Raw genomic sequence first — 24,746 nt, 5'->3', positions numbered from 1 at the left:
ATAGGTAGCCTACTCTTATTCTAATACTTACTAGATTGTAGGTACTTGACCAGCTGACAAAATATTTTCCAAACGTTTGTATCATTTTTACTGTTGGTGAATGATCTGAATAGGCTAAAACAAAAGAAAAGCAATTAATTATGTTATTGTTAATCAAGACATCTAAGCTGAATTATTATAAAGTGGAATGCTTGACAAGTGAAGGAGGACCACTAGCAGTGAAGCTGATGTACCCCAACTTAGCCCCAATATAAATATATGACACTCATTAATTATTTCTACATTTATAAAGCCATCGAGCAATCAAATTACTTCTCATTTTGTTTAACCTGAGCAGAATGTCCTCATTATTGAACTTAGTCATCGAACTGATCTAATGACACTATACACCAGGTTTCATCACTTTCAATCAATTAGAATCAGAGTTATCACGTTCTAAAGCATCAATGAACCACAATTTTTTTCCTCTGTTTAACCTAAGCAGAAAATGCTCATCGAACTCAGTCAAGAAATTCATGTAACAAACATCTACACCACGTTTGATCAATTTACCTCAATTAAGTGTGTCCCAAAATGTGTGATGGACGTAGGACAGGCAGATAGATCGACAGACACACCCATTTTAATAGTTCCCTCCTTTCTTCAGAAGTTGGGTGACAATATTCCAAAATATATTATTAAAACATACATTTTTGAGGACCATACCTTCCTCTGGCAAATAGAGCTTCCATCCCTTGTATGGAGATAATGTTTCAATACGAGATTGTGCTAATCTTGGTCTTGGATTCTGTGGTACTTCTCCCATGAAATTCAGCTGGGATTTATTTAAGGAACCTGCATGGTCAAAAAAAGAGTTTCAGGCCACATGAATAATAGAATTAATCTAAACAGGTATATATCGCTACATGCATTTCTGTAAAGAACATCTGATTACCTAAATTATTGTTATTATTCCTACTACCATTATTACCGGTAGCACCACCTCTCCAATTTCCTCGATTTCCATACTGGTTATAAACACCTCTACCACGCCAATTTCCTCGTCCTCTCCAGTTTCCCCTTCCACCACCTCTATTCCACTGACCATTCCATTGGCCACTCATCGGATTTATCAATATTTCTGCTAAAAAATAGATTGCTGGTTCTGTAAATAATCAAGGATATACTATAAAATCCAAGACTGTGTGTAGTATTAACTCCTTACTGAAAGGGACCAAAAGTAAAATAAATACTAATAACTTCACATGAAATTATCAGAAATTGTTTAATTGTGACTGACAAGACTTCAACATGTGCAGACCACGTTTATTCAATCGCTAAATTCTACTTGAACATAGTGTTGAATTATTATAAATTGTGTCAGATATGACAAGATATGACGAGATATGGTTCCTTTTTCGAAAAATAAACATTCACGGTGAAAAATAGAAGGTAAGACTAAGTCTAAGAGTTTTAATCATAGCCTACACTGAATTTCTGAAACTAAAGCCGAGTTCTTTGCACTGTTTCAATACTGTTTATTAATACTTTACTTTACTTTATACAAATATAAGTGGTCTATAAAATCTAGTTACTTTAGACTTTATAGTAACTTTATATAATAATATAATTAATATCATGTCGCATGTCATGTATGTGTTGAGTAGGCGTATCGTTTTAAGATTTGTTGACATGACTCTCTTCCCCCAAAATGACCATAACATAAAAAGCTGAGAAAGAGTCAGACATTTCGGTGTAGTTTGAAAATAGGCAATACCTAAATTCTATAGAAATGTCACACGAATTGTGTCAAATAACAGCCATTCTTGTTTTTGTTTTTGTTTATTTTTCGATTTCCCCGCCAATTTTTAAAGGCAGATAATTCTGAAGTGAAAATTTATAGACGCGGATATCCAGTGTACAGTAAAGACTAATTCATCTTTTCATTTGCTCGTATAATTTCATTGGAGTGTCACATATTCAAAAAAAGGAAAATAATAAAAAATGATGTACTTTTTATTTAAATAGATAGTTTTCTATCTCATATTTCTAGTACCTATATTATGTTAGTGCATTATGTTTTGCATAAGTGGCCAGGGCGTCTTAGAAGGGAAATTCGACAGTTGCAATGCGTTTTCTTTTAATTCCGGCTAATACAACAACATGAAAGTGTTCCAAAAAACCTTTTTATGTACGTTTGCAACATAAAACTCACCCTAAACTCCCACTTCGATTCCACGATAACCATCAGGGGCTATGGAAGGCCTCCCAGAGAAACTTTTGAAAACCAAACTGCAGCAGACGCGTTTTCCTGCTACAGAAAGTGGTTTAATAGGCATATTTTGCGACCGAAATCTTTGCCCAGACTGCTGCAGCTGCATTCCCTAAAAACAATGATCGATGTCCGAAAAATAGTCTCACAAAGCAGAGTGGTGCTGCAGACAATTTGTTAATCCATGTAGTTAATTCAGTAAGAATTAGTCGTATTCAAGTAAATAAAAGAAATTAAAAGTGTTTTATTATAATATAAAATGTTTCTATCGCGAAATGTCTGCACTCGAGATAGTTCCTGCCTACAGTACTGGATTTTGGAAACTTTATTTTGCCGACTATTATTTTTTTTTTTATTTTTTTTTTTTCATTTCAATTTACCGGTCTAACCGAAAGATTTAATTGCACAAAATCTGCCCCCGGAGCATACACCCATCTATATCAGGTAATGTACCCCCACCCCTCTGATATATTATGTCATAATATTTTGTATAATCTACATGCTGCTCGAAAAGTTTTTTTTTTATGTAATAAATATCTGCCTCTCTACGTATGTCGCTATCTTGGTGGGTTGAATAGATTGACAAAAGAAGGTTTATCAAGATATTATTTTCTCAAATCTTCATATTATACTTTGGGGATTCCATAAGATTATTGTTCGGGTTCAGTTGTTTTTTGTTTTTTTGCATTGCGCTGTTTATGCTGATCCTAGTTTGAGGCGATCATGGAGTGGTATATTACGATAGCGAGAGAGAGAGAGAAATGGGGTTTAACGTCCACTCGACACAAACTAGGTCATTTCGGGACTAACATATGGTTTAATTTTATTTACATAATTCGCTTGCGCGTAGGGTCTTTTAGCAGTGGGAGGACCCGGAGAAAACCCACGAGGTTGGACAGGCGACCCTACTCCTTGTCACGTACAACCGGGGATTCGAAACCACGCCAGTCGACTCAATGACAGACTTTATGATACAGCGCGCGCACGCTAACCATTCAGCCATCCAACCCCCTGTTACGATAGCTATTCCCCTTTTACGGGGAAACGTAAATCTGAAGCGGCACTATGTATATTTAAAGGAGCTAAACGGAAACACGTAACCAGTAACCACGGACCGTATATAAGAATTCAAGATTGGTCCATTTCAATAATTATTGATGTTGTTATATTGCCGTGAAAATACAAGACCCTAAAATTCAATATTTAAGACACAATGAACATTTTAAAATTAATACACGAGTCGTGTAGGCTACTCTATGTTTCGGGTTCATGCATTGCAATGAACAAAGAAAAATATATCCCACAAGGCAATGCGTATGCAATCAGTAATGGGCAGTTCAAAAACGACAAAAACGACTGTCGTTCAATTTGGACAGTTCAGTTATTTCACCTAACATAACTGATCATTACAATAAAAATTTAATTAAGATTGAATATAAATCACTCCATATTACACTAAAATATGTGCGTCTAGAACAAGTTTCGTCTATTTAAAGGGACAATAACACTCTTGCTGGCTTGAAAGCTCCAGAAAATAAATAATATCTCTATCTAAGTACTAGATATTTAAGTGTCCTACCTGTTGTGTAAATTATCCATTACATTCTATTTTACTTGTCCAGAGGGTTCGAAAATATTTTTAAATCGAAGTTTTATTTGAAATGGTTTACGTTAGACGTTTCAAACCATTATGTTGAATTTTTCAAATTTTTAAATAAGGTGTGTTAAGATGAAATTTGTATCATCAATTAATTGAAATATTCTAAAATAGTACAATTTGTTGACCAGAATAAAGATTGGGACATATTATTCAGTTACAACAAGAGTGGTATTGAGCCTTTAAGGTGCCAAAGAATCAACTGTTACCTGTTAGGCCTACACCATTTAATTCCACTTTCAATAGTCAATGGATCTTTAAAGTGATGCCAATAGTAGGCCTAGGCCTATACACAACATCCTGGGCATCACGGTTTATTGTCCCATCTGAATGACTAAGCTTCACAATAACAAAGTGTTTAATTCGGCACTTTTTTGCGTTATAAATCCCAGTGACAAATTTGGATTTTTTTCCAAAAATGATAAGTAATCTTTCAGTAAGGAAAATTCTGATAAATATATTTCTATTTTCTAAATTTTTATTAAAATCATTAATTTTACCCATTTTATGTTATTCGGAAAAGTACGCAAAGCAATGGTTTATGGGGTCATAGGTCAAAAAACATGACCCGCCATCTACCGGAAAACCTGGGAATTAATAATAGACAGAATATAGTTTAGCGCAATTGTAAATTGGTTGTCAATTATACCGTTGAATACAACATGTGAGAACATGAGATCCCGTTGAATATGATATTTATTTATTTATTTTAATATTTAGATTACTAAAAATATGTGTAGGATTGTCTAAGCCATGGAATCCTCCGAAGTTTAAGTGGGGTATATTTAGCCGAGCTCCAATATGGCGGACAATGAAGAGGAAAATGGCATGATAACCATTGCTACAGACCCGCTAAGCTCAGATTCTGTCATCGTCACTGGCCCAGAAGACGATCGGGTTATTCACGACGATGATGCTGAAGATATTCTACAACAAGCTATTCAAGATGCCCAAGAGTTTGGGGAAGAGGCCGTCACCTTGTCGTACGTTACGGCAGAGGAAGGGGAACACGATCCAACTATTGTGGCACAGGAAATTACAAACAATGTCAATGTGAATGTTGTGTCAGACACTGATTCTGCCCTGGCCACCACAGTTGTAGGAACTACTGCTGATAATGGCATTGCATATGATATTTCTTATGCTGTGGTGTCAGATATGGATCATCAAACTGAAAATATGACGCTCGAAGAAAATATTGAAGCTGTTATGATGGCACCAGATTCTCAAATTGAACAAGTGGCAGTTCAACAATTGCAGCCAACTGAAAATATTATAACAATGCAGTCAAGTGATTTTACAAATTCAGTTCCTCAAGGGGGCATAAATGTGACATTAGTGCCATCTAATCAGAATAGTGTTGCACCAATTGGTTCAAGTCAAAACCCAATACGCATAGTCCAACAGGGAAACCAATATACCCCCGTCCAGCAGTTGACGGCTGAACAATTACAACAAATTATGCATGTAGTTCAAGAACAGCAACTTGCTAAATCGGCAGACAGTACTAGTGGGTCTAGCATATTATATAATCCTGCAACAAATACTAGAATTGTGTACCGTGTTATATATCCCTCCGAATTACATAAAACGACTGGCATAACCACCCCAGAAAAATCTTCTAGTGCTAATAGTACAGGGCCGGAGAGTTCCTCAATTCAGCGAAAAAATTATAAGAAACGTACACGGGAAGATGAAGAAGACAAAGTTGATGGTCCAGAAATGTCAAAAGAGGAAAAGGAAGAGCGTAAAAAACATAGGCCCAGAACGCGTTCGGGCCGTGTTTCTAAACCTCCAAAGCACATGGTGAAAGACTATAAACATATTCATGTGTTAGACTGGGATGAGGATTATGATGATTCTGATGGTGGTTATTCAGATTTTAAAATAAGTGATGAAGATAAAGAAAAAGCAGAGAACTCTAATGCAAATAATACAAATAGTAATAACAGGAAAGAAACTGACAGCAGTCCTGATTTTATTGATGGTATGTTAAGGCCAACACTGACAAGTAATTGGTCTGCATTAAATCATACATGTTTTGCTCGATAAATAGTGCCCGACTTTCAGTCAGCTACAATATATGTTCATGTAGAAACCAATATCTCACAAACCATCTGGGTTGCTAAATATGTTTCCAAATCAAATGATATGCTGGCGTTTTATACATCCACATTGAAATCACCCTCGTCTGTCAATCAGTTGTCCACAAGCAGTTGTGAACGCTCAAGAAACTAAAATTATCATCTGATTGATTTTAAATTTTTAAATATTGTTTATGAATATATTCATAAAAAAATAAAATCGATTGATTTTCAACAATTTCAGCAATTAATGTTAGAGAAATGGCCCTTATCAATTTGAAAGAAAGTTGTGGACACTCTGTAGGCTAAAGTCATGTGATTGATTTTAAAAAATTTTAACATTGTTTATTGATTTTCATAGATTTCTGATAATTACTGTCATAGTTATTGGGGGTGTTGAGTGGTCTAGTGGTTAACATGTGTGCGTGAAATCATAAGGTCTGTCATTAAGTCTAGTGACGTTGTTTCAATTCTCCACTTGTACGTGACGAAGGAGTAGGGTCACTTGTCCAACCTCGTGGGATTTCTCCAATGCCTCTGGTTTCCTCCCACTGCTAAAGATCCTTACGCGCAAGCGAATTATTGAAATAATTTGATCCATGTGTTAGTCCCAATATGACCTGGTTTGTGTCGAGTGGACGTTACCCGCCCCCCCCCTCTCTCTCTCTCTCTCTTTCTCTCTCCATGTCATGAACATCAACAATAATAAATGTTAGTACTGGGAAGAACTAGAAACCAATCAAAATTTGATTATCTTTGATAATTACTTAATGGGTTGTTACTCTTGATCAGTTTTTAGAGTCTTGTAAATTCTCCCTTTACCTACAAAAGAACAGACTGTACATGTGCTTATTATCTTTTCAAGATCTCTGTTATTATTATGTATCTTGATATGTATTTTTATTTTTTTCAGCTTCATCTGGATTAGAACGGGTAAAGAATTATAAATGTGAAGGATGTGATAAGGCTTATATTGGTCACGGTGGATTAAGAAGACATTATCAACTCAACCCATCTCATGGAACTATAACTGAGGAATCTGATATTGATAAAGGTACATTGTACAAATATACAGTGGACTCTGTCAAATCCGACATCGTACGGGATCATTACAATATGTCGGATTACGCAGAGTGTCGGAATACTTAGTTTTCTCTAAACCGGAAGTATTATTCGGCGAATGTTTTTATTTCATTTAGCATGCGTCGGCATTTTAAATAAGTCAAGTCTGTCGTTAATTTATCTTCTTTGTTGTCTCCGTCTTCAGTTGATTGCACACTTGTCTTTGCTGTCACGTGTTCATTGATAATCTGTCATTCTATGTCTAGGTCGCTGTCACACTCTGACGGAATTCCATTGTCAAAATTGATAAAATCGTCTTCGGTCGCATTTGTTTCAGACACCAAGGACTCCATGAGTCTAGCAAGTGGTATATTGTCCTCTTCGTCATCAGGAGGTACACATTGACGCCTCATTTGGCGGTTGAGTTGTTTGAGCCAATCAGAATAAATACCACTTGTTATCCAAGCCTTATGATTGGCCGACCAATTGACTGGCAGGTTGTTCTTGTCCACGCCTTTAAAACATTAAAGACCTACGCGAGCGAGTTTTAATTTTACCGATAATTGGTGATTGCTTGTTAATCTTTTGTGGCTTCACACCCACCGATTGAAGGCCGGATTATACAATGTTGATTCAATAAAAATCGTGTGACGGGACGGCCGATTGTTGTCGTAATTCAGAATATTCAGAATACGGATTACTCAAAGCTTTTTTGGCTGAAGTAATAAGGAAATATATCAGGACATAAAAATGATGTCGGATTTCACAGAATGTCGTAGTATTCAGATGTCGGATGTGACAGAGTCCACTGTATTTAAATTTCTGATACTTGTAGAAGTTTAATCTTTTGTTAATCTTTCGTGGCTTCACACCCACCGATTGAAGGCCGGATTATACAATGTTGATTCAATGAAAATCGTGTGACCGGGCAGCCAATTGTTGTCATATTTCAGAATATTCAGATTATGGATTACTCAAAGCTTTTTTGGCTGAAGTAATAAGGTATGTCGTAGTATTCAAATGTCGGATGTGACGAACTTCTGATACTTGTAGACTTTGGGTATCTTATAGTAGCACAGTTCTTGTAAATTAACACACATGTATAAGTGAGTGATCCCCCAAATTATAAAAAAAACCCCAGATGCTGTGAGTGTTAATGGTATGACAGGTGAGAGTATTTGACATTTTTAAAAAGAAAACATGCTGGATATAAAGGTTAAACCTTAATAAAATTAAATGTCACTCCAAGTTGGGTTTTTTTAGAGTTATTTCCCTTGTTATTGAGTTGGAGTTCAATTGCATCTCCAAGTAATCATACTTAAGCACTTAATGCTGCTTCACTTCACTCATTTTATGGACATTCTGGTATGAATGAGCTTATTACATTGACCAATATCATTTTGTTAAAAAAGATTGAATCCATTTATTTGCCCAGGCCATTACTATTCAATGTTAAAAGAATTCATTAATGAAAATATGTGATCATCTTTATTATTTTCTGTTTATATTTATAGTATCAGTACCTGTACCGTTACCTGTAGTTGCAACTCCTGAAACAGCAGAAACTCAAAGTACAGTGTCATCAAATAATTTACCTACAAATGGTAGTATAGGCAGCATTTCTGAGGACAGTAATACTCAAGACTCAATACCCAGTCAGGTAACCCCAACGTCCATCCCTTCCACAACCTCTTATTATAAACCAAGGGGTAGAGGTAGGGGCAGACCAGCACAATCACTTGATATTCCGAGTAAAAGAAGAGCTAAACTTCAAGATGTAAGTAACAGATTTATATATATTGCATATTGGGCCACACAAAATAAATGTCTCTTTAACTCGGGCAACTGACAGCTGAAAATGTAGGAGGGGAGGCTTCTTTCTTTTACCTGAATACTGGCTAGGGGATGGTGTAAAATAAATTTTGGGTATTGCTGAAAATTGTATGGTAACAATAATCGCAATAATAGTCCATGGGGAAACAGCTATTCCTCCTTTCTCAATTTGGATGGAAATCAATACAGTCATGACGATCAAAAAGTGGTACATATTATATGTCATCCTTGTAGCTAAGTCAATCTTGAATTTTGTGTTAGATCTCAATTTCCGTTAAGCCTGCACATACCGTAAGAGTGGGTCATTTCATCCAAAGAACTTTTCCAAACTATTTCGTTACATTCCTGTTTTCACACATTGATAATTTCTCCAAGACAGATTTTTTCATACAATTACGTTCAATCATATTTGGCCGAAGCTATGCATTCAGTTATGACAAAGTAAAGCCTGTTTCTAACTAACAACTCGATATATGCCTTCATTATTGTTGTCAATAAGTTTCGATGTGGACAAATTAATATCCATATCGATAATAAAGACCTGTAAATAAGTATTTTTATCTAAATCAGTTTAATACACTTGAATGAATATACATGTGGCATATTTTTTTTTATGATTTACATATCAGTCAAGACCAATTAAAAGATTGCGTAACAATTTTTTGGTGCAGGCAGCGCCTGGGAAACAATTTTTTTATTTGTGTTGTCTTAAAGCCTTATTTTAAAATTCAAACAGGTAAATAGACTGTCTGTTTATACCATATCAGTAATATTTAGGTTTCACCACTTTCAGTTTTAATTCTTTGGATTTGTGAAAAAATGTAAACACAAAAAATACTTGGTTGCTCTTCTAAAATTCTATTAACTCCATATTTATAAGGTTAGAAATTTGAAAAGAAATACTCATAGATTGGATGTGAGTCTATTTATCAAGACTACAAAGAAGTAAAAATCAAATAGGTTTGGTGATTCCTTTCATACCTCTTACATTCAGTGCATTTCTTGCAAATTTGATCAGTTCATGAGTGTACGATAGTGAAAGCTACACAGTGATACCATATTCACTGATTTGATAGCTCACTAGATAAAGACATACTGTCATTTGATTTGCATAAAAACTTAAACAATATGACAGAAACTTTTGGGGTGTAAATCAAATGTTTTTTGGTTTTTTTAAAGCATAATTAGTGTTTATATGTTCTTGTCTGGTTCAGAGTTACATGTAGTCTACAGGTCAATTGATAGTGCTTTCATGAATGAAAAGCCAATTTTACAGATTTAAAAGAACAAGAAAGCTATATTACATTTTCATATTTTAAGAATTTTGCTGCATGTAATCCAAATGTTAGCTTATAATCTATGAAATGTGCTTTCTAAATTATGTTCTGGTAATTGCTATTGATTTTAATGCCACCTTTTTTTTTTCAGCTGGTCCGTCTCTGTACAGATGATGAATTAATGGAGATAGTGTTACCTCGATTAGCTAATGTTATAACATTATGGGAATTTCTCATGATGAAAGTAGAAAAAGGAGGGAAAGCCTTACCGAAGGTTGACGATATTGTTCATGAATTTGAAACATTGCAAAAACAGGTGGCAAAAACTTGTCAAGAGTGTCTAATGCCATTAAACGAATCAAAAGATGTGACAGAGTCACAAGCTCATAATATTCAGGTAATCTTTATACACCTGCTCTATCTCGTTTAATTGGTCAAGTGAAAATTGTGGTTTTACCTCCTTTGAATCACACAAGAACTGGTATGAAGATTATAGTTTGACCACATTCTACATGTGTATAAAAAATATGTGTACAAAGCTTATTTTGGATGGAATCTTTCTTTGCTAAAGATTTGCCATCGATGATTAGCATAAGATGTGGTTGTACTAGGGAAGCCTGTTAAAATCAATTTTCTCACTATGCAATGAATTACGATAAATATTTCTTTAGAACACTGTAGATTTAGGCTGTTTGAAAATTTGTTTGTCTGATTTTGAAATTGGTAACCAATTAGAAAAAAAAATGTTACTTTTGGTAAAGACTGTTGCTGATTGATTGAGATACATACATGTACATGTAGACCTGTAGCATTCCTGAATATTTCAGACTTATTTATACATGTTATTTTCCTTTCTCTTGATTTTTAGGTTGTTGATGAGGTAATGGCTGCTTGTCTTGGTTTAAAAGTAGGAAAATATCAAGCAAAATCCTTGCCTAAAGAAGAAAAATCATTCCATTACAAATATCTCACAACAGAAAGACTAGGTATACCAGCAAAGCGTCAGGGCAACCGTCGAACCATAGAAATAGTTACCCCAGATGAACTAATTCAGTCAAATAATAAAAAGCCTCGTATGACAACATTACTCAATAACACTATAGTTTCTATGACCAATAAAAGATCTTTATCATCCCCAGTGACTACTTCAACCCCTCCTTCTTCGTCCACACCCATTTCTATATTAACCACACCCATATCATCAAGCCGATCAGCAACACCCATGCAAATAGTTGTCAACAATCACAATAATCTGTTATCCGAGTCAGCACAAATGCCAATTACAACACAAACAATCAGCACAGCCATTTCTAACAACGGAATTCTCCATAGTGAAAACCACCAAACAGTGCTACTAACTAATAGTGTTCCACTTTCCACTGCTTTTGCAACGTTAAATGGTGGAAGTGTATTAAATATAAATGGAAATAATTCTGTGTTACAATCCACGCCAACCATTACGACATCATCAGCAACAATAATACCAACGGCAGTGACAAAAAACAACGGAACAGTAGTAAATGGAAACAATATCAACAGTATCTTAGTCAATAATAATCCAAATGTGAAAATAGAAACCTCTCATAGTGACATTGTGCAAGAAGTTCCTGTGCCAAATTTTGTTAATCCAATTGAATCGAACAGTCAGCAAACCTCAGTGAAGTCAGGGTTGATTAATAGTAAAATAGCAGATGTGAATGATGAGGGTCTTGTTACTGTTGATCAAACAGAAACAATAGATTTACAGGTACCACTTAATGGTATTCAAGAGGGCACTGCTGATGTTTTACAAGGGGAGATAATAAATCCGAGTGAAAATGCATATTTTAGTGCTGAACAAATTGAAGGAGAAATAATTTCTCCGGACCAAATAGTGACACAAGCCTCTAATATCTTCCAGACTGAGGATGGTACATTAATTATTCAAAACCCTGATGGGACCACATTTCAACTACAGGGGGCGGAAGGTATACCATTAGAAACTGTTCAGGCACTTCTCGCCATGGAAAGTGAGGGACATTTTGTAGAACAAGAACAATTACAAACAGAAATGCAATAGCATTTACCAGATTAGTGCTTGATTATTTGGAAACATAAGCAATATTTACTTTAATTTAAGTGCTATTTAAGGTGTCTCGTTTTTTATTTTTTATTATTTTAATAAAACATACTTGGTGTTCATGGTACATGTAAGATTAAGATTTAGGTAAATATTTTATATAGACTTATCCAAGTTTAGGATTAAATTTCTTTATCATTATCAGTTGTTAAGATTTCATATGGACATTTTGGCACATTTTCTGCAGATTTAAAAGCAAAGTTAAATATATCTTGAAATGTTTAAAGCTGATGTATTAAATTTAGAATAGGATGTTATTAAAAAAGATTTGCTTTAACAATATTGAACACAGATAATAGAAAGTTTTGAAATATGATTTATAAGCAGAGCCCTTTTATATTTAAATGCAGCATAGAGGTACATACATGTTGTTAAGATTTGTTTAGTCAGGTATCTAGTATTCTTGTACTTGCATCGTTCATACTATTTGCATCAACATTGTGTAACATAATACTGGTGTGTGATTAAAGGTGTAAGTCAGACTATTAGAATTGGTATGGCATGCTGGTGACTGGTGAGATACCTGATAATTTTGCATAGAAACTTTTGTTAAGCTGAATATGCCAGAATGAAATATGTGGATGTACCTGTAGGTCTGTCAATGACCAACCATTGAAAATATAAGTGCTATTATTAATTAGAAATATTGTTTGAAATTATCAAAGAGAATTTAAAATCTTTTATTTTTACTGAACTGAATACACATGTATGTTTATGTTAAAATGAATTTGGTGAAAAATCAGTTTTATTAAGTTTGAAGTGTTGATTTGCTTTGTGAAATGGGTATCTGTCCACATCAAAAATCTGAGTTCCAAAGATATAGCCAATGTTGTGATATAACACGTATGTGTTCCAGTGAATTTAGTAAACAAATTGACCTCCATTGGTTTCTTAAAGATGCTTTATGTAAGATTTCGATTAAGAGCTGGTCATTCTTGTTATACTAGTTTAAAAATAGATAGTGTAAAATAAATATACTTAACATTTTAATCAGATTGCTTTATTCTGGGCTAGTTATGAATGTGTGATGTTTTGACAAAAAATGTCTCGATTTTTAGTCATTCAATTGGCAGTATCCGTTTAACAAAGATATGATAGACACTGTCTAATCCACTCAATGTCTAAGCTATCTGATGTTCTAGAGAGTTGATTATGAGCTTGTGATGTGAAAAAATGTCTAAATAATAATTTTTTTTAACATTTAAAGCCAGATTTAGCTCTTACATAGTGTAATTTAAACTATTATAGTGAGAACAGTCAGCTTTTTATCTAAATCTTGCATAATGCCTCTTTGAAAAAACATTGTCAAACTCAATTATTATAGGTTACCCACATCATGGAAACATAAATTTCGGTATCATTAAATATACCCAAGTTTTCTATTGAGGTTAAAAATGACAGGAGAGATATGCAAATAAACAAAGAAATCCTAAATTGGTTTGAAACTTCTTAAGAAGGTATCAGCCATGAAGATAATCTGTTTGAAACAGAGATGATGTTTATAAGTGAGGTCAAATTGCAAACCATGCAAGTATATAATCAACAAAGGACAGTCTACAGGTCACAATTTTTATCTGATTTTAACGAAACTTGAAACCAAAGATCTTGGTTTGTTTAGAAATTTGCATGTATCGGACCATAACTTCATGGATTATGGCTTCTGATTTTAATGAAACTTGATATGCATGTTTATAACCCAAAGATCTTAGTTTCTTTTGATATTCATTTTAAACCTTGCAAACATTCAAGACACCAAACACATATATTAACAAGTTCATATTTAAAAAACATTTTTTTAGGTTAAATATGAAAACATTTTTTTTTAGGATAAATATAAAAAAATATCAAAACATGTTAGGATAAATATCAAAACATTTTAGGATAAGTATCGAAACATTTTAGGATAAGTATCAAAACATTTTAGGATAAGTATCAAAACATTTTAGGATAAGTATGATAGTGTATCAGTAGAATATAAACAGTTTGTGGAATAGCTTGCAAGAAATTTACAAAAGACCAGACCAATTCAAAATTGATTTATTGACTGAAATGAACAGAGATACATGGTTTACAATTCACATACTGGAAGCCCATTTAAATTCAGAATAAATACAGGAAAATATACAGAGATAGCCATATTATAGAGTCTAATAATAAACCTAATTCCCATTCAATTAGGGACAGAAAAATATTTCTACACACTGTGGTAAACTGAATAAAATTACATAAATCAAATAGACTTTCCATACATTTATTGATTTAAGGAACTGAGTTACAAGTATTGGCTATTGCCACTAGTGTTGCCAGATGGTCCATTATTTGTTGCAATGTAATCTGATCCAGAAACTCCCCAAAATAAACTGTAAACAATGTCCTGGTTTGTATGGAAATGATTTCAGAATTATTATTTGCCAGGACACAGGTATTAATAGATGTCACAATATGTAGAAACTAATATCAATTCCAGATGGCTAAAACTCAAATGAGATTTGGTGGATTTAAAAGATTTTGGGACTAATATGTCTTTATGAAAGAAAGTGTGTTGATTTTCATTATTGCTTGTTTGGACCTTAATATCATTATTAGTATTAACTATTAGTATTAAAGTAACATTTAGTAGAGGAAAATGTTCAATATCTTCTAGTCTATATATCAAATATACTAGTAGCTTTTAAAGATTTACCACTCATTATCATGAATCATAGAGTTTCCATGCATTAGCGTAATAGCGTAACTCAGGCAACAATCTTATCTGGAATATTAAATAGTTTTATCTATTTTTTAAAAATAACCCATGTTTTAGGAGGAAAAACCAAAGATCATGAAAAATTCTCAGACAAAAATAAAAATTTACTCAAATTTGATGTCTACCCACAACCTAGAAACAAGTCCAATCCTACAGATTATACAAAGGCATAATCCACATTATTGCAGTGATAATCAGGTATGACCTACTGACTGGGAACTTAACCAAAAATTGACCGTTTATGTTGTATAATGCACATTGTCATCTAAATATTTACCTGTTCACACTTTACTGTCCCTTTCAACACTTGCATCATTTATTCTAAAAAATTTAGGCATTGCTTTTGCCACCATAGATTTCAGATACAAGTTGTGATGATTGAAGTGTCTTGCATGACACATAAGTCCCGTTTACACTTGGCCACGATACAAGTGCCGTTCTGGGCATGGTACCAGGCCGCGATAAATTTCAAGAAATTTACCCGTTTACATTACTCTAAAATAACCGGTCTCAGAGCCGTGCTTGGCACGCTAAATGTTAATTTCAGTCCCTATACAAATTACCCAGATGAAAACAATTATGATGGTTGATTTAGTTTGAGCAGCAATTTTAACAGAACTGATGACAGAGCTGTCAAAGTTTGCGGGGGGAAAAGGTCAAGGTTCATTTGCCGCATGCGCAGTAATCCGTGCTCAGACCGGTTAGTGTTTACACTACGAAAATTTAAACCGAGCCAGTCCTGGTACCGTTCCGAGACCGCTTCACTTCAGTTGGCCAGATTGGCACCGTACCAGGCGCGGCACGCTTACGTTGGACCCATTTACACTACAAAAAAGCGAAGCGTGCCGTACCTGGTACCGTGCATAGTACGCTTAAAATTTGTAATGTAAACAGGGTTATTGTATGCTTAATCTTTCTAGAACATCTGATGACTCCTGCCTCAGGTCTCATCATGTGCTCCTGTGGTAATTTCATCAAACTGATAAATTTAGATTTGTCTTGAGATTTGGAATAAATCTTGACATTTTGTTTTTCACTAAACCAGTTTGCTGCAAAGAGCTTGGTTTACAACAATAAAACTACATGTATGCTACTGTTCATGTGCTATTACTTAAGTACACTTATACACCAGATCCCTGCTGACACGTAAAGTCGAACTTCAGTCCTTCCCTGCATATTGAAAATTTAGGACATTGAATTTTCAAATAACTTATTACCGATAGTGGTGTTCAAACCTGAAATACCAGTATTTAGCTAGTAAAACGTTATTATCTAAGATAAACATATGATGTTGAGGTCTGAATATGACGTGTATTAAAAGGCAGCTTTATATTATAAAAGGATGTAAGAGTTTCATCATATTACAGTGTATGATCATATATATTTAAGTAAAATATTTCTCTCATATTGCATGTACATTAATATCATTTTTTCAGGTAAATTTTACTGATTTACTACCAGTTGCACTCATGTCTTATTGTTATTTAAAGAGAAATTGTCCATGTTTATTGTACAATTATTTTGTACTATTGATAATATTAAATTCATTTGTTTATTCAGTGAGTGAAGTGTTGTCAAATGGTGTGATAGCCAAAAACTGATATGTCTTTTAATAAGAAATGTTGATATAAATACTGTAGGGTATGGAAATCTTTCATATGTGTGGGGTGGCTGAATGGTCTTAACATATGGGCAATAGGTCATAAGGGATGTTATCGAGGTATGTTTGTAAGTTGGGAAGTGGGGACGTCTATCTAATCTCTTGGATTTTCTTCAGGAGTTCCTGTTTCCTTCCACTGCTATTGACACCTGTTTGGAAACAAATTATTAAAATAAAAATATATCATGTTATTCTTGAAATGACTTAGTTTGTGAATAATTATAGCAGCTGATGGTCATTTGCAATATCAAATTATACATATCTTAATCCATGCTAAAAAGTACTAAGATACAGGTAATTCCGAAAACAAAATCAAGATATCAATGGTAGATAATCTTCCGACTTGGATTCAACTTAAAATACAGACACTATCCCGTACATGCTTTTCAATGATATACATCACATGAGTCCAATATTTCATCTAGTATAAATAATGTACAGTTGGCAAGTTGGTAGATAATCTCCCGACTTGGATTCAACTTAAAATACAGACACTATCCCGCTCATGCTTTTCAATGATATACGTCACATGAGTCCAATATTTCATCTAGTATAAATAATGTACAGTTGGCAAGTTGCCCATACATTTTTATACGCCTGCCCACATTGAAATGTGGTCGGTATATGTCATCGCATGCACCCATCCGTCCGTCCGTTAATATCCGATTGACTTTAAATTTATATTGAGTGTTTAAGGTCATGAGACAAAGAAGCCTATTGATTTTCTCTGATTTCCGATAATTACTTTCAGAGTTATGGCCCGTGATGACTTTGAAAAATCTTGTGGACGCCCTAGAGGCTAAAGTTAATATCCAATTGACTTTAAATATATACACAGTGTTTAAGGTCATCAGACGAAGAAGCCTATTGATTTTCAACGATTTCTGATAATTACTGCCAGAGTTATGGCCCTTGATCACTTTGAAATATCTTGTGGATGCTCTAGAGGCTAAAGTTAATATCCGATTGACCTTAAATTTATACACAGTGTTTAAGGTCATCAGACGAAGAAACCTAATGACTTCCAACGATTTCCGATAATTACTGCCAGAGTTATGGCCCTTGATCACTTTAAAAAATATTGTGGATGCTTTAGAGACCATAGTTATCCTCTGATTGATTTTATATTTATACACCGTGTTTACACCTATATATAATCGTTTCAATTGACTTTAGCTGCTGTGGGCAAATGTTTCGTTGCCTGGCAACCTATCTTTTGAAATAATGGTACCGGTACGCCAATGTCAATGGATGACATCACATCTGTATTTTAAAACACATTAAGTATCTCCATAACAATTGAAAACTGCCATACAATAGCTCTACATCTGAGAATCAGTCATGGAGTTCTTATAAGTCAATGTTAATACATGTAGATACTAGTCACAACTCACAAGATAATGAAATTATTTTAATCCAGTTTCAAGTAATAAACTGTCTACTAGAAGATCTAGTTGTGCTGATATGTAAGGTTGATGTATCCACGCAGCTGAATAAAACATCAGAAGTTTTCTGCTATTGCTGTGTGCTATATTTTCTATCAAACATCTCTTTAACTTCAGTTCCTTTTCAAACATTTCACAAATTTCATTCACTGTTTGAACTGTGAAATAAAACAAGCAGATAAATGATATAATGGTGGATTTTTTCCTATAATGAACACTAAATCAATCTCTGTCTCTCTCTCATATTATCCTGTAAGGAACAGATATTGAAATGGGATCTGGTTTTGTTTCCAGCGCATATGGCATAAACTATTCAACTTACGAGTATGTGTATGAAACTTTATACACACATCAATCTATTATAGTAAATGTGACTTTGCTAATTAGAAATTTCTCAGGTTTATGTTTCCATGGAAGCACATATCCAAGGGCCCAGTATAGTCATGTTAAATATTACATAGATCACAGAAAGCTACAGAAGATAGGGAAAGGGAGAATATCTACTATAGTTAAGGAACTTACAGAAATCATGAAGATTCCATGTTTTAAAGAAAACTTCAGTTTCAGTTTCTCCATGTTGATAATCACTTAATTCTATAATGCCTTTAATCATTTCACTAATTCTTACTAATTTTACAACAACTCTTTTCTGAAAAGAAATGTATATTTGTTCATATTAGATAAAAATTATACAACAAATACAGAAATGCCCGAAATGGCCTAATCTTCACAGAGAAGTCCAACAGTGATAGAATTTTTGTCCCCCGTCTGTCTGTCCGTCACACGTTTTGGGACACAATAACGCTCTTTCTAATTGAGCTAGAATGTTCAAACTTGGTGTAGGTGTTTATTAGGTCAATAACTTGATGGAGGTACGAAGTTAGGGTAAGCGGAGATAAGCAATTTGGTTGATGCTTTTGGACATGATAACTTTAGTTCTAATTAAGTGAGAGTGATGAAACTTGGTGTATAGTTTTATTACATCAATACCTTGACTAAGTTCGATACTGAGCGTGTTCTGCTCAGGGTAAGCAGAGCAATAAGTTATTTCATTGGGCGAGTTTCATAACATCAATACCTTGACTAAGTTCGATAATGAGCATGTTCTGCTCAGGGTAAGCAGAGTGATAAGCAATTTGATTGGTCGAGACTTTGGAACACAATAATTCGCATTCTAATTGAGTTAGAATGTTCAAACTTGGTGTAGGTGTCTATTAAGTGAATGCCTTGATGGAGTTCGAAGATGATAATTTTCTGCTTAGGGTAAGCAGAGCTAAGCAATTTGATTGGTTGAGGCTTTGGGACACGATAACTTTAGTTCTAATTAAGTGAGAGTGAGGACACTTGGTGTATAGCTTTTATTACATCAATACCTTGACTAAGTTCGATAATGAACATTTTCATCTGAGGGTAAGCAGAGCGATAAGCAATTTGATTGGGCGAAACTTCGGAACACAATAATTCTCCTTCTAATTGAGGTAGAATGTTCAAACTTGGTGTAAGCGTTCATTAGAAGAATGCCTTAATGGAGTTCGATGATGAACATTGTCTGCTTACGGTAAGCAGAGATAAGCAATCTGATTGGTTGATGCTTTGGGGCACGATAACTTTGGTTATAATGAAGTGAGAGCGATGAAACTCTGAATATAGAGTCATTATATCATTACCTTGACTAAGTTCGATGGTGCGAATTTTCTGCTTAGGCTAAGGAGCGATAAGCAATTTGATTGGTCAAGACTTTGGAACATAACAACTCTGCTTTTAATTGAGGTAGAATGTTTAAACTTGATGTAGATTTTCATTAACATTTCGAGCTAAAGCTAAGCAGAGCTAAGCAATTTCATTGGTCGATGCTTTGGGACAGAGGTGGTGACAATATATTGCTCATTTCTTTGTGGGCTTATAGCAAATGCTGTTCACTTTGTTTATAATAATAATAATGTATACATGACATGTATTTGTAATGCGCTTAATAATCTAGCCATATACACATGCTCAACGCGCAACATTTAAGGTGTCTCTCGTCAATAAAAACACACATAGACAATCTGTTTCTAATCTGGATAATAGAGTTAAACAAAACACAAATAGACAATCTGTTTCTAATCTGGATAATAGAGTTAAACAAATGAGTTTTTAGTTGTGACTTTAAGATTTATGAAAGTTTGAGATTCTCTAATGTTTACTGGTAACTACTTCCAAAGGCGAGATGCAGCAACCAGTGATGGGCAACCAGTGAAGAGAATTTATAACACTGATGTTATGGATGAATATTTTGAAGTTCTTGTTACAATCCTGGCAGTGATGTTCTGGATTGTTTGTAATTGATATGTAAGTCTTTCGGTGAGTCCAAAGAGCAGAATGTTTGCCTAATCAATACAGGACCGTATTAGCACCTGAACTAATGTTTTAGCAGCATTTGTCGTGATGAGGTGACGAAAGTCTGATGCAATGTATATGATAGAAACATATGCAGCACAATTCATTGACTTGACAGTTACAACCATAACATCAGTCAGAATTTTAATTACAAGTGAAATGTCTTGTTCATCAGGTTTAATACTGGATAAAGAACTTAAGATCTGCAACTGCTTGAGTTAATTAATTAATAAATTAATAAATATAGGACAGTTTCTAGTCAGAATGTGTAGCTAATAGATGATTTTTCGGCATCCTGGGTCTACATTTATCTACAATTCAGTGTTTTCTGATTGATATGCAGACTGAAAACATGCCTGGTTTGCTACATGAATGTGTACTTAGAAGTGGTATCAGGAGTTCTTAAAAGAGTAAAGATACCCTACATCACGTAATACACACAATTACAGATTAATGTGTAATATTAATCAATTTGTATAATCCTAAGTGTGTCAGCCCACATCAAGCTAATAAGTTAATCCACTGCACTCTCTACAATTAAAATACATAGAAAAATTAGTTTTAACAATACTGACCATGTCTTTATGAAGCTTAAGTAACTGTTCACACAATGGTTCAAGATTAGATGGTAAGTTACATTTTTCTTCGTCAGTTCCTCCATCTACTTGAAACCTGTTATTAATAATATATGCTTCAAAACAAAATACAAAACATTCAACTTATATAATAATGTGTGTGAATAACAAAAAATATAGACAATTCAAATTTGCTAACGTTGGCAGGAAATTAACTAATTTTTTGCCGATCTGAACAATTTAAAAACCATTCATATAAATCAAGATATCTAAGGTACAGGCCAGTGGGATACTACAAAACACTTTGTGGGTTGAAATTAAATCCAACACCGCAATATCTCTAATTTTCTTGATAATACTAATATCATATATGTAAACTTTAGAGTATGGCACTGAAAAGTAGGAGAAATCATAAGGATAGTCTATGATTATACATGCACTGCTGTGTTATTTTGTTCAAGAACATTAACAGACAAGCCAACAGTGAGGCTGATGTTCCCAGCCGAAATCCCAAAATAAATAGATGACACATATTAATTAATCGCTCATTTATTTTTTTCAAAAGTATCAAGCAATCAAATTGATTATCAATTATACACTAAGTTTCATCACTCTCTATCAGATAGAATCAAAGTTATCTTGTCCCAAAGCATCGATCAATGAAATTGCTTAGCTCAGCTTAGCTTTAGCTCGAAATGTTAATCATTGAACTCAGTCAAGACATTCACTTAATGAACATCTACATCAAGTTTAAACATTCTACCTCAATTGAAAGCAGAGGTGTTATGTTCCAAAGTCTTGACCAATCAAATTCTACCTCAATTAGAAGGAGAGTTATTATGTTCCAAAGTCTTGACGAATCAAATTGCTTATTTCTCTGCTTACCCTGAACAGAAAATGCTCATTATCTAACTTAGTCATGGTATTGATGTGTTAAAACTATACACCAAGTGTCTTCACTCTCACTGAATTAGAACTAAAGTTATCGTGTCCCAAAGCATCAACCAATCAAACTGCTTATCTCTGCTTACCCTAAGCAGTAAATGCTCATCTTCGAACTCCATCAAGGCATTGGCCTAATAAACACCTACACTAAGTTTGAACATTCTAGCTCAATTAGAAGGAAAGTAATTGTGTCCCAAAAAGTGTGACAGACAGACAGACAGACAGACGGACGGACGGACAGACATTCTTCGAAAGGTGGGGGACAATAAATAAGCAATATTTACACTTTTTCTAGTTTTATATTTGCAATTTGGTTAAATAAATTTGTTCCATCTATATTAAGTCCTTTCCATGTTAAAATTAGATTGTGGACATCAGCAGCTCCATCTTTTAACTTTCTTGGTTTTCCAGTGAGATTACCTTTCGGTAATTCTGCCACTGAAATAAATAAACAGATTTGAAAGTTAAGTGTAATGAGAAATGAATATATTATGAACTTTTTAATTATAAACATTGTCTGATTCTCAGCTTTAGACCACCTGCAAAATTGCCCAAATATCCACAAGGGATTATCATGTCTAATATGTGTATTTCAGACCATCCCCATTCAATTTCCTGAATTATGCTATGCCAGAGAGAAAGAAAAGCAGGCCTTCAGATTTATGAAATTGTGCCTGAGACATAAAAAACTCCTGTCAATTTCAAAAATGAGAAAAAAGCTCCCGTAAAAAACTCTTCTTAATTATATTGCAAGAGTAATACTACAATTTCATGAAATAAGGAGATCCAAATTGTATTTATGCTTTAGATTTGTTTAATATTCTCTTTATAATTCATATGTTCTTATCGAAGATACTAGCTGCCTTACATTAGCATTCGATATCAGAATAAAAATGAGGGTGATATGTTTGGTGAATATGGTAGCTTCAGAATTATTATCATGGAAACTGATAGCTCAAACATATGCAGTTTAAAAATAAACAAAAAATGAAAATAGTTATTAATCTTAATATTTAGTAGAGCGATTAAGCTATTAATTTGCGTGAGTCTTTAATGACTCCCGCGAAGGGAAGTTGAGGTACGTCGAGAGGAGCAGGAAAAAAAGTGCACCTTAAACGTGAAGGCCTGGAAATGGGTTTATTAATGTGCACTCGCATTTAACAAGCATAGGTATATCTTTATTTCAATAATTTTCTTGTAAACAGTTATCCCCAGTGGTCTCATTTCGTTCCACTCCACTAATCCCTGGGTTCATCCATTGGGGAGACACATATTCAAATTATCTGCCCTTGATGACTGCTATTTTTATCGACCAATCAAGACAATTGTTAAATACAAAGGAAGTTGCAACAAACATGCTGCCATATTGCTGTGAACGTAAGCAACGAGTCTAAGACTGGTTTGTAAACAGTTTTTTGATTGGTTCGTAGAATCAAGCCATGATCAGGGGCAGATAATTCAAATATGTGAATACCTCATGGATGAACCCAGGATATAGTGGAGTAGAATGGAATGAGACCACCCGGGATACCGAGGATGTTAGTAGTGGGAAGACACCAAAGCTAGAATTCATACAAAGATGACATATGCCATGGTTATCTGGCACATGCTTCTACACACAGAAGTGGAACAACGATCAACTTCGTACACTACACATACATGTAAGTAAAAAAATTAATTTATACATAGATTATAAACATATCACACATAGTTGATGCATGCACACAATCAGTGGCGGGCCGGGGGGGGGGGGGGCAATTTAATCTGGTCTGCCCTCTGTTTGCCCCCCAATAATTTTAGAAAATAAAAAAAAGTATTTGTGATATGTTTCGGTAATCAATACCTTCTACGGTGAATAAATCCCACATCCCCACTCAGTCATAAACTTGCATGTTGTAGAGCTTTTGTGATAGTCTAGTTTTCAAAATTTTCGTGGCGAGGTCCCCAATGGACTCGCTACTTTGGCGCTCATAAGGGGAATTCGTTGAGGTTCGCAAGTCCGTTCGTTTGACATTTTGTTCTCTAGTCGGATAAACTAGTGATCAGGCGACGGACGGTATCTGGGCAGATCTATTTATCTCGACGATCGGTGCCTGACAGAATACTGTCAGACAGCATTTCTGGCAGTAGGACTCCCTACTTTGACGCTCGTGAGTGGGCTTCGTCGTGATTCGCAAGTCCGTTCGTTTTACACTTTACCTCATCGATCAGTGCCTGGCCGAATTTCCGGCAACCTGTTTTTCAAAATTTTCTGGGGGAGGCCCCCTACCCCTAGTTGAAGCTCGTGCCTTTTCCCCCTTAACCTTGGACTTTGCCCCAGCTTTGCCCCTCCAATCACCGACGGCTGGCGCCGCCACTACACACAATATGTGTAGTGGCATCGATCTCACCATGTCACATAGTAGTTACTTTAGTAACGTAATTCTTAGAGGAATTACGTTGGTAAAGTAACTAGTCACATAGTACAGACTCGAGATCAAAACAACACCTCTTACGGCTATAGATCTTAGGTATCAACCGCATTAATTTATTTTCAAATATTACCTGGTGACTTTATTGGTGAAAATACCAGACCCTTAACATCTTTGTTATCAGTGTCTTTACTTGATGTTGCCATGCTGCCCTATTAAAACAAATAAATGAGATAATTGTTAACAAAAATATTGGACCTTTATCATTATCTCAGCACATGGCAATGTTTTTGTTTACATGG

The 24,746-nt window shown here is 34.5% G+C and overlaps 3 protein-coding genes across 7 annotated transcripts in view; 1 reads left to right on the top strand and 2 right to left on the bottom strand.

The window, feature by feature from the left end:
• Positions 1-1,851, bottom strand: part of LOC126821254 (DNA helicase MCM8) — a 39,107-nt gene extending 37,256 nt beyond the window's left edge. Inside the window, exons 1-4 of one of the 4 annotated variants that reach the window (XM_050549646.2) lie at positions 1,757-1,851; positions 935-1,203; positions 706-834; positions 32-114 (exon numbers count right to left, since the gene is read on the bottom strand). In XM_050549646.2, the coding sequence (XP_050405603.1) occupies positions 32-114; positions 706-834; positions 935-1,103 (381 nt within the window). In that variant the 5' untranslated portion in view covers positions 1,104-1,203; positions 1,757-1,851. The remainder of the gene's footprint in view (positions 1-31; positions 115-705; positions 835-934; positions 1,204-1,756) is intronic. The other 3 variants (XM_050549645.2, XM_050549643.2, XM_056100752.1) reach the window with 3 other exon arrangements.
• A 2,650-nt stretch (positions 1,852-4,501) lies between these two features.
• On the top strand, positions 4,502-13,038 carry LOC126821251 (uncharacterized). Its single transcript, XM_050549637.2, has 5 exons — positions 4,502-5,895; positions 6,906-7,046; positions 8,569-8,831; positions 10,316-10,561; positions 11,033-13,038. The coding sequence occupies exons 1-5, from the start codon at positions 4,710-4,712 to the stop codon at positions 12,221-12,223; spliced, it is 3,027 nt and encodes a 1,008-aa protein (XP_050405594.1). The 5' UTR covers positions 4,502-4,709; the 3' UTR covers positions 12,224-13,038.
• A 1,205-nt stretch (positions 13,039-14,243) lies between these two features.
• Positions 14,244-24,746, bottom strand: part of LOC126821268 (cyclin-dependent kinase 2-interacting protein) — a 45,777-nt gene continuing 35,274 nt past the window's right edge. The window contains exons 2-6 of one of the 2 annotated variants that reach the window (XM_050549669.2): positions 24,578-24,656; positions 22,318-22,471; positions 21,089-21,185; positions 18,657-18,783; positions 14,244-18,292 (exon numbers count right to left, since the gene is read on the bottom strand). In XM_050549669.2, coding sequence (XP_050405626.1) covers positions 18,096-18,292; positions 18,657-18,783; positions 21,089-21,185; positions 22,318-22,471; positions 24,578-24,650 — 648 coding nt within the window. In that variant the 5' untranslated portion in view covers positions 24,651-24,656 and the 3' untranslated portion in view covers positions 14,244-18,095. Of the gene's footprint in view, positions 18,293-18,656; positions 18,784-21,088; positions 21,186-22,317; positions 22,472-24,577; positions 24,725-24,746 lie in introns of those variants that run through there. The other variant, XM_050549668.2, reaches the window with a different exon arrangement.

The sequence above is a fragment of the Patella vulgata genome, chromosome 5 (genome assembly GCF_932274485.2).
Source record: "Patella vulgata chromosome 5, xgPatVulg1.2, whole genome shotgun sequence".
In the NCBI taxonomy this organism is placed as follows: Eukaryota; Metazoa; Mollusca; class Gastropoda; family Patellidae; genus Patella; species Patella vulgata.
The sequence above is the reverse complement of the archived record's forward strand: the minus strand, read 5'-3'. Positions and strand labels throughout refer to the sequence as shown.